This window comes from Podarcis vaucheri (genome assembly GCF_965113315.1).
Source record: "Podarcis vaucheri genome assembly, chromosome: 12".
Taxonomy (NCBI): Eukaryota; Metazoa; Chordata; class Lepidosauria; order Squamata; family Lacertidae; genus Podarcis; species Podarcis vaucheri.
Window position 1 is genome coordinate 46,832,264 of NC_138750.1, and position 14,185 is coordinate 46,846,448.

General features: G+C 41.7%; 1 protein-coding gene across 3 annotated transcripts in view; it reads right to left on the minus strand.

Moving 5' to 3' along the window:
- The window catches only part of PARD3 (par-3 family cell polarity regulator), a 551,152-nt gene that overhangs the window by 334,484 nt on the left and 202,483 nt on the right, over window positions 1-14,185 (minus strand). For all 3 annotated transcript variants that reach the window (XM_082192160.1, XM_082192159.1, XM_082192158.1), the window contains exon 3: window positions 10,061-10,241. In XM_082192160.1, coding sequence (XP_082048286.1) covers window positions 10,061-10,241 — 181 coding nt within the window. The remainder of the gene's footprint in view (window positions 1-10,060; window positions 10,242-14,185) is intronic.

The window sequence follows — 14,185 nt, forward strand, 5'->3', positions numbered from 1 at the left end:
CAAAAACCTCAAAGCAGTTTAAAAATAGAATATAAATACCAAACTGCTATGGAACAAAGAGGGGAAAGACTACTGCCTTTGTGTCTTGCTTTGGGGCTCCCCAGAGGCACCGTGATTGGTCATTGGAAAATGGAATGCTGGATTACATGGGCGCTTGGTCTGAACCAGAAGGACTGTGATGTAGAGGATGCCCACTAAATCTTAGGGCTTCTGCTTGCAGCACAATAAAAGAAGCCATCCCTGAAGTATGATAGCAATGCATCTAAAAGAACATGTCACAGCTATATAAGCAACAACTTAGACCAACAGGTAATTTCAGTTCCAAGTAACTACTGCTTTTGCAATTAATGCACGGATAAAATGCATGCTAGAGTACACCTTAGTGAAAATTAGGTTTAGTGCAGAATTCAATTTTCTTTTTGGAAACCAAAATTTAGGCCAATCACAGCATAAATATAAGCTCTGCATGAAATTAGCCCAATTTAAATGCATGTATGCAGATGCTAGCATTGTTCAACTAATTAAGGCAGTCCAGTTGCACTTTTTAAAAAGAGGGATTGAAATTATTTTATTGAGAGCATGAGTTTCTGTAGACAATTACCAACTTCATGAGATACTAGAATGTAACTCATTTATGGCCTAATTATCTAAACACTTCTAACTAAATTTCATGAACTAGTGTAAAGCATTTGATGAAATATTTCCCATTTGTTTAAACTACAATTTATTAAACTGAAAGACAACTCCAATGAAATGGATGCTGCCTAGGGTTGCCACCTTTGGTCAGGCAAAATAAAGGAGAGGATGGGCAAAATAAGGGTCAGGTCAGGGGGGAATTAGGGGGCTAAAAATTCCTTTATCTGGTGCAGAAATGACTTCAAAGCAATCCATTACAATGGCACATGGTGTTTACAATGGGGGGGAAACAGGCCCATGCAACATAGTGACACCCGTCTCTCCCTCTCTCAGAGTCACCATCACCGACTGCACACAGAACTCCCACCCCCACCCCCCGCTCTCTACCAGGGCCGTGCAAACCCCCTCTCTTGCTCTCCAACACACCCACCACCCTCCCTGCCCACGCAAAACCCAAGACTCCACTGAAGCTATAATTTTGATGTATGCTATTTTTGCTTTTATGCTGCTTCACTAGTTTTTAAGTATTAAACATGTCTAATAGGTATGTGGCTACAATGCTTGGATTGTTAATGTTGTATTTTGATTTTGTTTCATCATGAGCCAACTTAAAAGGATTTTGGTACTAAAAAGCAGCATAAAAACCACTGTAGTCATTAATGAAAAAAATAAAATGGACCCAACTGTTTGACCTGGTAAGGAAACCTATTAGGTTAAAGCTTTAGCTTGAGCCCACTGAATACTACTGGGTTGGTGCTGAGGTAAATTCCCAAAATCTTAATTTGCCATACTTCATGGGCCTGTCTCTCTAAACTCCATAACTGCTTCATATCTGAATGGATAAAATAAAAAGTGGGGTGGTGGATAATCCTGCCAAAGGAAAGCAAAAAGCTAATTCTCAGCTAGAGGACATAAAATCCAGCATATAGAATATTGCAGTACTGTACAAGACAGTAAATCATACATTTTCGCATCTAGAAAGCTAAATCATGGAAGCTGACAGTTAAAGCTGTTTCATGCATTACATATATCAAAGCTCAACAGCAAAGAGTTTAATAGTAAACCTGACCCACATAAAGAAATGCAAGTTCTGCCTGCAATCATCAAAATGAGAGATAAGTGAGCTCCCCCAGGCTCAATTTGGATTGGGATTGGGATTGGCAACTGCAGAGAATGCTCAGAAAAAGGGTTATTTTTCCTGAGAATTTAAATTTGCTGGGCTGATGTGAGTCCCAAACCTCCTCTCCCATGAGCTTCCTTCGACTTGTCATTAATGGCAGTGATAGTTGCCATGGCCATAGCAGTGGGAATGGATACCACTCTCCTTTCTTAAATTTTACCTCTCTAGAGTCAATTTGAGAAGCAAGCATGTGCCCATCCTTAGTGAACTCAATGTACGAAAAGGGTTAAATCTGTATCTTTTCTCTCTTTACCTAACGCTTTTCCTGCTTCTTACAGAAAGAGATACCTCAAAGCAGCTTACAAACCAAACATTGACGCATTAAAGTATGTGTGCATTCCACAACAAATCCCCAGAAAGTAAAACATCCAATAACTATATAAAAACATGCCTAAAATAAATTTGTGCGAGAAGATTAAACACTGGGGACCTTTCAAGGAGGCCTTGCAAAGCTGAAATTCAGCCAGCAAGGAAGCTCTGTATCAGTGGTTTTTTACTTCACAGCCTGAAGACACTATGGGTAGGACTTACCTTAATGTGTGTGCTCATGACAAACTGTTGTTATAAAATTATTAATAGTAATATCATTTATGTGTTGCTTTCCCCAAAAAAGCTATCAAAGGAACCTCCATATCTAATATATAATCATGGTCATCATCATTATTATCATGACATTAATACCCTTTCTTCCACGTGGAACACAAGTACCTAGGGGCCCTAGCTGGTCTCCCATCTAGGTACTGACCAGGCCTGCTTAGCTTCAAAGTTGCTGTGCAATGTGCTTTTAGATAATAACCCTGGATCTAGCCTAGGACCACATTAACCTATCTTTGTCACAAACATGTCACAAATACTGGGCCAGTAGCTCTTCCTGAGTCACGCTTCTTCCATTTCAAGATGGACAGGGATTACTTACTTAGAAATATCTTGCTACTTTTGGGGGGGTGGAGAGAAGGGGAGAAAAGATAAAAAAGCAAACTCAAAACGGGATTGCAAAGCAATTTCTCACACTAAAGGGAAATGAAAAATAAATACAGTCGGTATAGATAAACAAAAAAAAAATCTTATCAAGAGCTGCAAAAAGGAGCGATTTTTATCTGCTGGGCTTTGGTGCTTACAAAATCACGCATGAGAGAGGCTAGCAGAAATTGTCATCACCAGTTAAAGGTGGTAGGACAGCACCTGGCTTTATTTTAAAAGAAAGTGAATTTATGGAGAAAGTAAGGAGATACGTGACCTACTAAATTAAATGCTAAATTTCTGGGGAACTGTTTCTGGCATGTGATTCATATGACTAGATGCAGTTTCCCCTCTCCTGCTTTTGGGAGGGTGGGTGTTACTTTTCACGGAAGAGGCTAACATAGACGGCTCCCTGGATAGCTCAGGGAAAAGAAACAGCTGTGCTCCAGCCCTAGTTTGTTATCTGCTTCAACTCTCCCTTGATGAGACAGCACCACAGGGTGTATCCACAGATGAATCTCTCGGCCCACCTACTCACGCTTCTCTGGTCTCAAGGGGATGACATCTGTTTGTGAACGGAAGAGAACAACACAAGCCGCCTGCTGTGGGTGGTTCCTTTTCAGCTTCATCAACACCTCAGGCGAACGGTCTCTGTGGGGCTTCACATGACCATGGAACTCATAGAAGCTGCTTAGAATTAAGCTTTTCCCATGCCACTGCTAATGGCAAACATAAAACAAAACAAAACCCAGTAGCGCTGCAGTGATGTGCAAAATCCCCACTCTTCAGTGCAGTGCCTGAACACAAGCACAAGGCTAGGGTCAAGGAGCTGGCACGCTTAGGAAATTCAAGTCCAAGTATTGGTGTGAATTGGCCAGTCCTCCTTCAGAAAGCCAGTCAGCCACAGAAGTCAAGATAAGATACCTGCTAAGTCTACTCTGGAGATACAATTTAGTACTGTTTATTTAGTTAGTTGATTTATATCCTGCTTTCTGGCTAGTGTCCTCAAAGAACCTCGTGACATTTTGAAAACACAACAGATACTTGAAGAACCACATGCTCACAAAACTAAACATGGAAGCAGGAGATGGTAACAGTTGCTCCTTCACCCCGGGCAAATGGTGTCACAGTTGACCTTGTGCTGAAAGCAACGCAAAGCCTCTTCAGGGCAGCAGGAGGAAGGCTCCCCCTGCCCTGAATAGGCTTTGCGTGGCTATCACTGAAGCCAGAACAGCAAGAGGGATCGCTGTGCAGCAATCCCTCTTGCTGCTCTGGCTTCAGTGATAGCTGCACAGCCTGCATTCGCTCCATAAGATACACACACATCTCCCCTTACTTTTTAGGAGGGAAAAAGTACGTCTTATAGAGTGAAAAATACAGTAGATCCAGGCCAGGCTGGGGACGAATTTGGCATATCAGGTACAGACAATATTACAATGCATGAAAAGAGCCAGGGTAGAACCACTTGTGCAACAGTAGAGCCATAATGGGATCAGGCCCATGGTCCATCTAGTCTGGCATCCTGTTCTCACAGTGGCCAACCCTTTGTCTGTGGGAAACCCACAAGCAGGATTCAAGCACCAGCGTCCCCTCCCCTCCCGTGGTTTCCAGCAACTGTTATTCAGAAGCATTATTGCCTCCGACTGTGGAGGCAGAGTACAGCCATCAAGCAGAGTACAGTGGTGCCCCGCAAGACGAATGCCTCGCAAGACGAAAAACCCGCTAGACGAAAGGGTTTCCATTTTTCGATGCGCTTCGCAAGACGAATTTCCTTATGGGCTTGCTTTGCAAGACGAAAACGTCTTGCGAGTCTTGCGATTTTTTTCGCTTCCCCCCTTTTTCTAAGCCGCTAAGCCGCTAATAGCCTTTTAGCCGCTAAGCCTTTAATAGCCGCTAAACCGCTAATAGCGCTAATCCGCTAATAGGGTTGCTTCGCAAGACGAAAAAACCGCTAGACGAAGAGACTCGTGGAACGGATTATTTCCATCTTGCGAGGCACCACTGTAGTTGCTTTTTGTAGTAACACACAGTTGGAAAGGGAGATGAGGGTCATTTAGTCCAACCCCCGGTCTGATGGAATATGGCCAGGGATGGGTCAATAAAGAAAATGTTGGGCTAGCTCTGAAGTTTACTAACTTTTTAGACCACCAAAACCAGAGCGCAAACCATTTCCAGTAGTGATTTAAGACTTAACAAAAAGAATGGAAGAAGAAAGAAAAGAAAAGAAAAGAAAAGAAAAGAAACGAAACAGGCATTTACTGGTGGGGGATAAGCACTGAGATATTTTAGTTACACATTTTATCTCTTACGTTTTAATATAAGGATGATCTGAAGATTTAATGAGTTGTTTTATATTCCCTTGCTATTTTTTTAAGCTGTCCAGTTTCTTCACTTCTAAATATACATAAACTCTTAATGAGAAAGGAAGGACAGACATTTCTAAACCACTTCAAATGTTTTAAAGCTTGCACAGCTACATATTTAGGAGAAAAGCTCTTGTTTGCTATCTGATGGCAAGCGATCACATTTATGGTATTTAAATTCAGTCCTCTGAAACAAACAAGTTGGTTTACAGGCAGTGCCGCTGCGGCTGAACTGTCATTGCCTGACATCCTGTCTTATCTGCCAAATTGCTCATTAGGTTTGGCAATTTTCACCTGCGCCTCCAGTTTCTACATTTCAGCAGGGAATAAGCATCAGTTTGCTTCAACCCATCTTCCACAGCAAGCTCCCTATGTACATCTTCTGTAAAGTACACAGATACCCACTTAGTAATGATAAAAAATGCACTTTTATCTAGTACACAGTTACTCTAAACTAAATAAATGCAGCAGCAGAAAATTTAGTTTAGGTAATATTTTATATAAAAATAGATGTTAAAAACAAGGAGATAAGAAACTTTTAAAAAAGGAAGGAAGGAAGACTTGTAGTGTTTCTATACAGAATAGCACAAAGACTTTATTTCCCAGTATTATTCTTGATTTGTTGCAAAAATCCAATCTAAGCCATCTCTCCATGCACACAGTACATGGTTATTGCAGAGAATGCATGGTTTTATGTCTTGTGCATAGGGGGTAATGGCAGTCCAGATGCATATTACTTTCTCAGCTGGAGCTGATCTAGCTAACCTTTTCCTTTCTAGGGAAGGTGGTACAATTTAAACACAAACCAAAAAAGTGGCGGGGGGGAACAAGGCAACCCGAACAAAGGAAGATGAAAATCTCAGCAGATCATTCAGCCTTAGCTTAATACGCCTAGACAGTGCGTCGAAACAGAGGCTGCTCTGTTACCCCTCAGATGCATGCAAACAGCAGAACAAAATGTAGGCTTTGCCACATGAGCTGCATTGTCAAAAGGTGTAGCCCATTTGGTACTTAGAAAAAGCATATGCAGGGCAGGCGGAGGCGGGTGGGGGAATAATAAAATTGCAAAGCACCAAAGGAGAAAAAGAGAAATATCTACAACTGCTACCAAACAATTTCGGATGGAATACTGTTTTTCATTTGGTAGAAGTAAAATATTCACCACCAACCCTACAATTAGCTGGAAAATTACAATAATTACAGCAATTTTGCATCCCATCTCCAATCTAATTAATAGATATATGATCTTGTCAACATGTAATAATCAGGATCTGCAACTACCATGAAACTGGATGGGTTTTATGAGCTGAATAGAAGCTGAACAGTATAAGAAGGTAATTATTTGAAATCCTGAGAATACCATTTGTATGCCATGCTTCACTTCACAAGTTAAAAAGGAAATACAATAGGGATATTATTTCTATTTTCAAAGTATATTTAAATCAGGTATTTGAAATCGGTTTGCCTTAATGTCAAATCACGCTGTTGGTATGGCTCCAATTACCCACAGGGCGCAGCATCCCGAAGAACAAAAAAATATTCCACAAAGGAAAGAAAGAAATTCTTTTAAGTTGTACACAGAACATTGCTTTTGATTTTCTAGGATATCTGTGCCAAAATATTTCACACATTTCTTCCCTGAGCATAAATGTCATGCAAATACATTGTCTAAGTTAGTCTCTTTAAACAGTTTTCTGCAATGTGCTATATTTTCAGTATAGAGGACAAGCAGTAGATGCACATGACAGTTAATGGGGATGAAGGTTCAAACCGACTGCATTTTTAAAGAATCAGGGGTAGAAGAGACTATAAAAAGTCTGGCTTAAGCCTAGCCTAATCCCTCAGCTGTAAGGCAGATCCATGGACCCACAATTTGGTAAAGGAACAACCTAAGCTATCCACATCAGAGTACAGTACGTCACAAACAGTGAGTGCCCCCTTTGTGCAATTTTAGAGGTGGGATCATCTTTAAGGATGGTCCTGGTTGCGGGCAGGCCCCCAGGCCGGTTCCTCCTCCCCCCCCGGCATGGGCGGAGCAATGCCATCATGCTAGGGTGGCACCACAATCACCCCAGCTTCTTGGCCAATCACTTTTGTGTGAGGTGATCGTGGAGGGATATAAAAGTGGCAGCATGACGTGTGTCAGGCACCTGCTTCACACTGCCGAACACCCACCCACCCTTTATTTTAGATGTCCTCTGGCCTTGCTTTGGACTTTGGTTGGTCGCGTGTCTTGGGACGGGGGCCAGGTAGGAATTTTTCCATTTGGAAGATTGGCACTGGCCACTTGGTTTTCACCTACCTCTTAGCAATCGTCACAACTTTGTAAGGTTTGGTGGTTAGGCATTGGCTCATTGATTTGTGGGGGAGGGGAGATCAGCCATCGCCTGCCCCTCCATTGACCAAGGGCATTCCGTTAAAGGAATCCAGGGCCTGGATCCTGTCCAAAGTCTGCTTGAGGGACTAGGGCCATGCCAGGCCTCTGGGGACACTGAGGAGAGCTACAGGCAGGTTCCCCCGGTGTGGCTTCCTCTGTGGGTGGTTTACCCTTACTGACTTCCTGCAAAGGGGGCAGGAGTCCGATATACAGTGGTGCCTCGCAAGACGAAAAGAATCCGTTCTGTGATTCTCTTCGTCTAGCGGTTTTTTCGTCTTGCGAAGCAAGCCCATTGACGGATTAGCGGATTAGCGCTATTAGCGTTATTAGCGGCTTTTAGCTGCTTATCTGCTGATTGGATCAGCTGATAAGCGGCTTAGCGGCTTAGAAAAAGGGGGGGAAGGGGAAAAAAACCAGCAGGAACTCGCAAGACATTGTCGTTTTGCGAAGCAAGGCCATAGGAAATTCGTTTTGAGAAGCACCTCCAAAACGGAAAACTCTTTCGTCTAGCGAGTTTTCCGTCTTGCGAGGCATTCATCTTGTGGGGCACCACTGTAGTCCTTTGCCAATGCCTAAGCCAATACCGCTCATATTTCTGTAATCAATAAAGTTGTGGCCTAAAATTTTCCCAATAACTTTAAACCAAAATTCTGTGTCAGTGTGAATTTTATTCTAATGAGGGGCTGGTTTGGGGGCCTCGCCACACAAAAGCCTTCCCCAACAAGATGTTTTGGACTACAGTTCCCATCATTCCCAATTACTGGCCATGCTTGCGGAAGGCTGTTCTAGAGGTATCTATTTCATCACTGCCAGAAATAGAATGATAAACTAAATGGACTTTGGTGTGATCCAGTAAGAAGTTCTTTGCATTTTGAGTTGACTAAGAGGTGGACAAGTTCCTTCCTCTCATGTTTTAATCAATGTAACATGAACAGTTTTATTTGCTGAATGATAACACTTAGGAAAGTCAATGGAGAAAGGAAACTTTTGTAGTGTTTTGTATTGCAATATAGTTTGGGGGGGAAGGGAGGAGAAGTGCTGTATCCCTGGAATTCCTTTGAAAATATTGAAGCATACCATGCCTTTGCTGTTACCTTTCCCACTCATCTGTCCAATGACATTTTTGAAGTGTGTGTGGATTCTCTATTTCATTAGTTTCTATTTGAGCCTTACTTAACTCTTGGGGAACAGCAAACCATTTGTTTAATCAAGGTAGAGTCAAGCTACAAGATGATAAACCCTTCCCTTAGATCAGGCATGGCCAAACTTGGCCCTCCAGCTGTTTTGGGACTACAACTCCCATCATCCCTAGCTAACAGGACCAGTGGTCAGGGATGATGGAAATTGTAGTCCCAAAACAGCTGGAGGGCCAAGTTTGGCCATGCCTACCTTAGATCAACCTTCTCTGAATGCAGTGCTGTCTAGCTGTTTTGGACTACAAGTTCCATCAGCCCCAGTTGGAGCTGTTGTAATCAAAAACATATGGAGAGTAAGTTGGAGGAAGTTGATCTAGATTATATGTTGGCAACACTCCTCAGTTGACAAGCTTATCAAGCAATAAAGTTCAGTCTCAGCTCATCCTTGCAACCTAAGGTTTCTGACAACTGAAACGTAGCCATGAACCAGTGTTTAAGTAGTCCAGCAATGTAGCGATATTCTAAGCCCATTTTCTAAATCTTCTGAAGGCTTATTCCAGATATTGGGAGGGGAATGAGGGGACAAGAAACAGAATACTACCAAAATTAGGAGCCCATATTTATTTCTTGCCCTCCTTTACCACCTCCTCCAACAGGAAACCCCATGTCCTGACATAGAGATACTGTGAGTTTCCCTGTCCCTGCCCTACAATGATTGGTAGCATGGGCAAACAAATGCATTGTGACATGACATCAGAACAAGCACTAAGTTGTACTGCGTGAAATAAGAGTAGGGGAATAACTTTAAATGTAATCCCTATTGCAATGTGTCCTTATTTTCACCCTGAATTTGACATATTCAGATCTTGAGATGTGAAGACAACTCCCTGATCTTTTTTTTTATTTGAAAGGGGTAGAAAGGCATATAACTCACTGTGCCATTGGGTTATGTTTAACTGCCAGGTGATGCAAGCAACCTCCGTGATATTCATAGTCTCTTGCAACTCAAAGCACGTACTATAGACCAATTTTTCATTTTTTCATCTTTTTTATCTTCACTTGCTAGGTCAATCCTGCCACTCTGGAAACTACAATCTGGAAACTGTGCTACAAGTTTTCATGCTTGGCTACTTAGGAATTGGGGATGCAACACACACACACACACACACACACACACACACATGTTTATGAGTGTTTAAAGCAGCTCATAAGCACTGTATTAAAAACCAAAAAGGCAGAAGCTTATTTACTTGCCTGCCTCAACCATTTACCCCTTTTCTGAACTTTAATCAGCTTCTGATAAAGACACATAATGAATCATATTCCCAGCAGCATGAGAGGGTAACAGAAGTTGGCATCCCAGTAAATGAAGATGAAATGTGCCGAGGCACCGGGAACCTTTACTCACTTGTGCGAAGGACTGAAGGCGTGACCTCAATTTCACTTGTTGCTTGGTAAGGCTGGAAGGCTGACACAGCAGTGGTGCCCAGTTCACTGCCAAAGATCTCGGGACTCTGGGTGCCAGTGGAGCTGGCACTGGTGCCATCTCCTCCATGGTGTGGGTCTTGCTCATCGAATACAGCTACAAGCTGTGAATAACAAAAGGGCCAACGGTGAGAAGAGGAATTATACTAAACGGCAGCATCAGAAGGGCAGCTACACAAAACACAGGTGGCAGTTTCCCCTACTTGGACCAATAAGTGCAAGCACTCACATCAAGGGGTGTGCTAGCATGTCACCGGATCATGGCCCAAATGGAAGAATCTGTTCACTTAGGTGCATATTGGAGTTTCTGCTGCAACTACTAAAGTTGTTCCCACACCACCTAGATATTGCGTCAACATCTTCCACTCCCATGGTTTGCTCTTGAGTCAAGGTTAGCCACTACAAAGCTCATGCCTGGCTCCTTAGGAGGTGCCATTGCCTGAATGGTTGTAAATTAAAAAAAATTACAGCAACCCACAGGGGTGAAAATAATTGTGTCCTGGTGGGGAAAATCCTTAAGAGCAGCAGCACTTATTAAGTGCACAAATAAAGGAGTCTGAAAGTACAACCCGTGGCAGAGACTGTTTAAAAAAGAATGTTATCATCTTAAAAATAAGTAACTTCCATTTTCTAGCACAGAAAAGAAGAAAAAGTGAGGTTGATTTCATCATTTAAATACTGAGGGAACATTTCTGTATCTTCTCATCTTAAATGAGTTACAACAATTGATTACACTATTCTCACAGCAGACCTGCAAGGTAGGAATGTGACTTTACCCAGAGTTCTCAAACAGAAGACAGACACAAGGACGCTTAAACATCTTGCCAAAGATCACACAGCAAACCCTTTTAAAGCAAATAAATTGGTCCCATTTCTCCCAATTGCCAGGTGATTAATATGACAGCTGAAATAGAAGTGCATGTGAGATGGCAAGAATAAAGATGTAAAACCGAGAAGCTCTGGAAAACCTGAATTCTCCTCCACCCCTCTCTTTTTATTCTTTTTATTCTTTAAAACTTTGAGGTAATAGTTTCATTCATAACAAACACCCAAAACTTACTTTACTACGGAGGGGGATTTTTTCCTATAGGCAATACCACTCAAAATAAAATGGAGTAAATAAATAAATAAAAGCAAATAAAGTGCTTTGTGTGATGGAAAACCATGGCTGGGAATAAAGACCTCCCGCCCCCCAACCACACATATTACTTCAATGCATGCATATGTAGGGTTGCCCCCACCCCTGCTATATCATATGCCATTCCAAGTTGCCCCAAACCTTCAAAACAGCTGAGGTAGGGAAAAAAGCAAGGGCACATAGACCGTAGTATTAGCACAGCAACAACTTTGGATACTAAGTTATACTTGGTAAGAAACTGCACTTTTTAGTAGCAAAGAGATAGCTTATTTAGCATGAAAAAAACCCTGATTTCTACCATTTTTCCAATGAATAAGCAACCTGGAGCATCTCTGACCTCTTATTGTGCTGGACCTCCACCTGAAGTTGCCAAAGAGGTTTCACATGGCTTCCTGAGTTCTATCATTTCCCAGAAGGCCAGGAGGGCAGAGCCTCCCCAACCAACTATAAGGGTCAGTTATGCCACTAGAGCCTGCTGAAGTGCAATTAACTCATAGCACCAACATGTGCACTTTTGTATTGGAAATAAGCCTGATTATCCAAAAAATTACAAATTTATATACATTAATGAATCAATCAGTCAGTCAGTCAGTCAGTCAATCACACCTACTTAAGTGTAAGACAGCAATTCCATGTAAACTCAGCTGAGGAGGAAGCACAAGTGCAAGTGTCGTAATAAATAGAGGAAAAACTATCTATGTGAACTTTTTTCACTTACTGTATTTTTCCATGTATACGACTAGGTTTTTTTCCAAAAAAGAAAAGTCAAAAATTTGGGGGCGTCTTATACACAGATACATCTCCCCCCCCCATTTTTCTTAAATCAGAGTCCCCCAAAATAGGGGGCATCTTATAGACGGAAAAATATGGGATATCCCACTCCATCCCAGTAAGTATTGCCTTGAAAATACTATCAAAACTCAGGTTAATTTCTCTAATCAGAATCAATGTCGCTTACACTCAGATAATCTGAATCTGCCTGGGAAAGTCAATTTCCTGAACCCCGTCATGGGTTAATCACTCTGGTGGGAAAATCCTAATTTTTGTCCATAATTACTTGTTTCTAACTACATCTCTGTGTACTGCCAGACAAAAAATAAATGAGCTGGCCGTGTTTTGAAGTTTGAAACTTCTTAAGTGGAGGTAGTCAGTATCACTGCAAGCCAGGAGGAGAACTGTTGGTTCAGAGCATGTTGGCTAGTCCTAAAAAATGTATTATGAAAATATGGTTTAGAGAAAGGACCTTTGCTGCAGGCTAAGAAGCCTGGCTTGTGTTGGCTAGCACATCTCTTCCAATCTATTCTTCACTCATGCCAGATGGTTGACTGAATCTTGAAATACTTGGAGATGTGCAGCAACATTTAAAAGAAATATACTAATTCAAAGTTCTAAGAATTGCTTGTATCAACATCATTAACAGTTTTTCTCCACTTCTTTGCATCTCTAGGCAAGAATGAAGGGACAATCTTCTTCTTGCATACAAACAGTGGTAATTTGCATATATACCTGTAACATTAACAAGCAAGTAGTGGTAATGCTTGTGCGAAAAGGTATGGAGCCGTCTCAGAACATGACAAGAGCTATCAAATATCCTATGGCAGTATTTTAATACCGCCTGACAGTGTGTGTCTCCAATATCACTTCATTAACCGACTCTCAAGAGAGATACTCCTACCCTTGTATGAGATCAGACTATCTGCATCCAGGCACAATGAAAAACTGCAATAAAAACATAGATTCCTGTAACTACAGCTTGATTGATGGATTCCTGTAACTGCAGTTTAATTGTATCATCATGGAAGCTCCTTAAATGTGTTCTTGTTATTGCTACATAACGAAAGGGGGAAATGCTGTATAGCTCCATATTCTTATAATTGATAAACAAGTTATTAGAACGGAATGGAACTCTTTAGAACTGCTGCAACAGTATAAGGATTCAGTAACTATAGAACTACAAAATGTGAACCCACAATATGTCAACCCTCTTCAGAAGTTATTTTCATGCACTGAACCACTGTGCTGGCTAGCCTTCCTCCTGACATCTAAATGCTTTGCATGAACATCTACAGACTCCTGCATACGTGAAGGCTTTCTTGCTGCAGGTTTTTCTGATCAATGTCAGAAGGACACCATAGAAATATATGAAAATAAAATTTAAAAAAATGTCCAGTGGCACCTTAGAGACCAACTAAGTTTGTTCTTAGTATGGGCTTTCGTACCAAACTTCGTTGGTCTCTAAGGTGCTCCTGGACAATTTTTAAATATTTTTTTATATATTTCTACTGTGTCAGACAACACGACTACCTACCTGAATCTAGAAGGACACCATGGAGAGCATCATGATGTTGGGAGCAAGGGTAGCTGGCACAGCCCTAAATCCCATAATGATTCAACATTTGACCATCACTTCTTGTGGGGACAAATGTGGAAAGGGGAAACTCTCATTTGTTTCTTTCAATCAGCTTGCCAGTTGGGAAAGTTGTATTGTGTGAGGTCAAGTAGTAACCTTTAGTTGAGCTGCTACTTCAAGCCGTAGGGCTTATCCACACTTACTGTACTTTTCCTCTCCTCTTTCCAGGTCTGCACTTTAAAGCTCCATGTCCAGGTGCCCATTTTTTTGGTTCAGAGTTTTCCCCGTGAAAAACCCACTCTTTAGCACTCAATCAGAGCAAAGGTCAATCTGCAGAAACCCCAAATCAACATTTGCCTTGATTGAGCACTAAAGTGCAGGCTTTATATGACCTGAAGGTCTTATGGTGATCAACTGGACCCTGAGAAATCAGCAGTGGCCTTCCCCACAGAAACTGGGTTATTTAAAATATAATTGTACACCAAAACTGTGGTGACAGTGCACCCATAATACAGTATATACAGCAACACATATTACCTGAGCAGTGTTTGTGTGTGAGG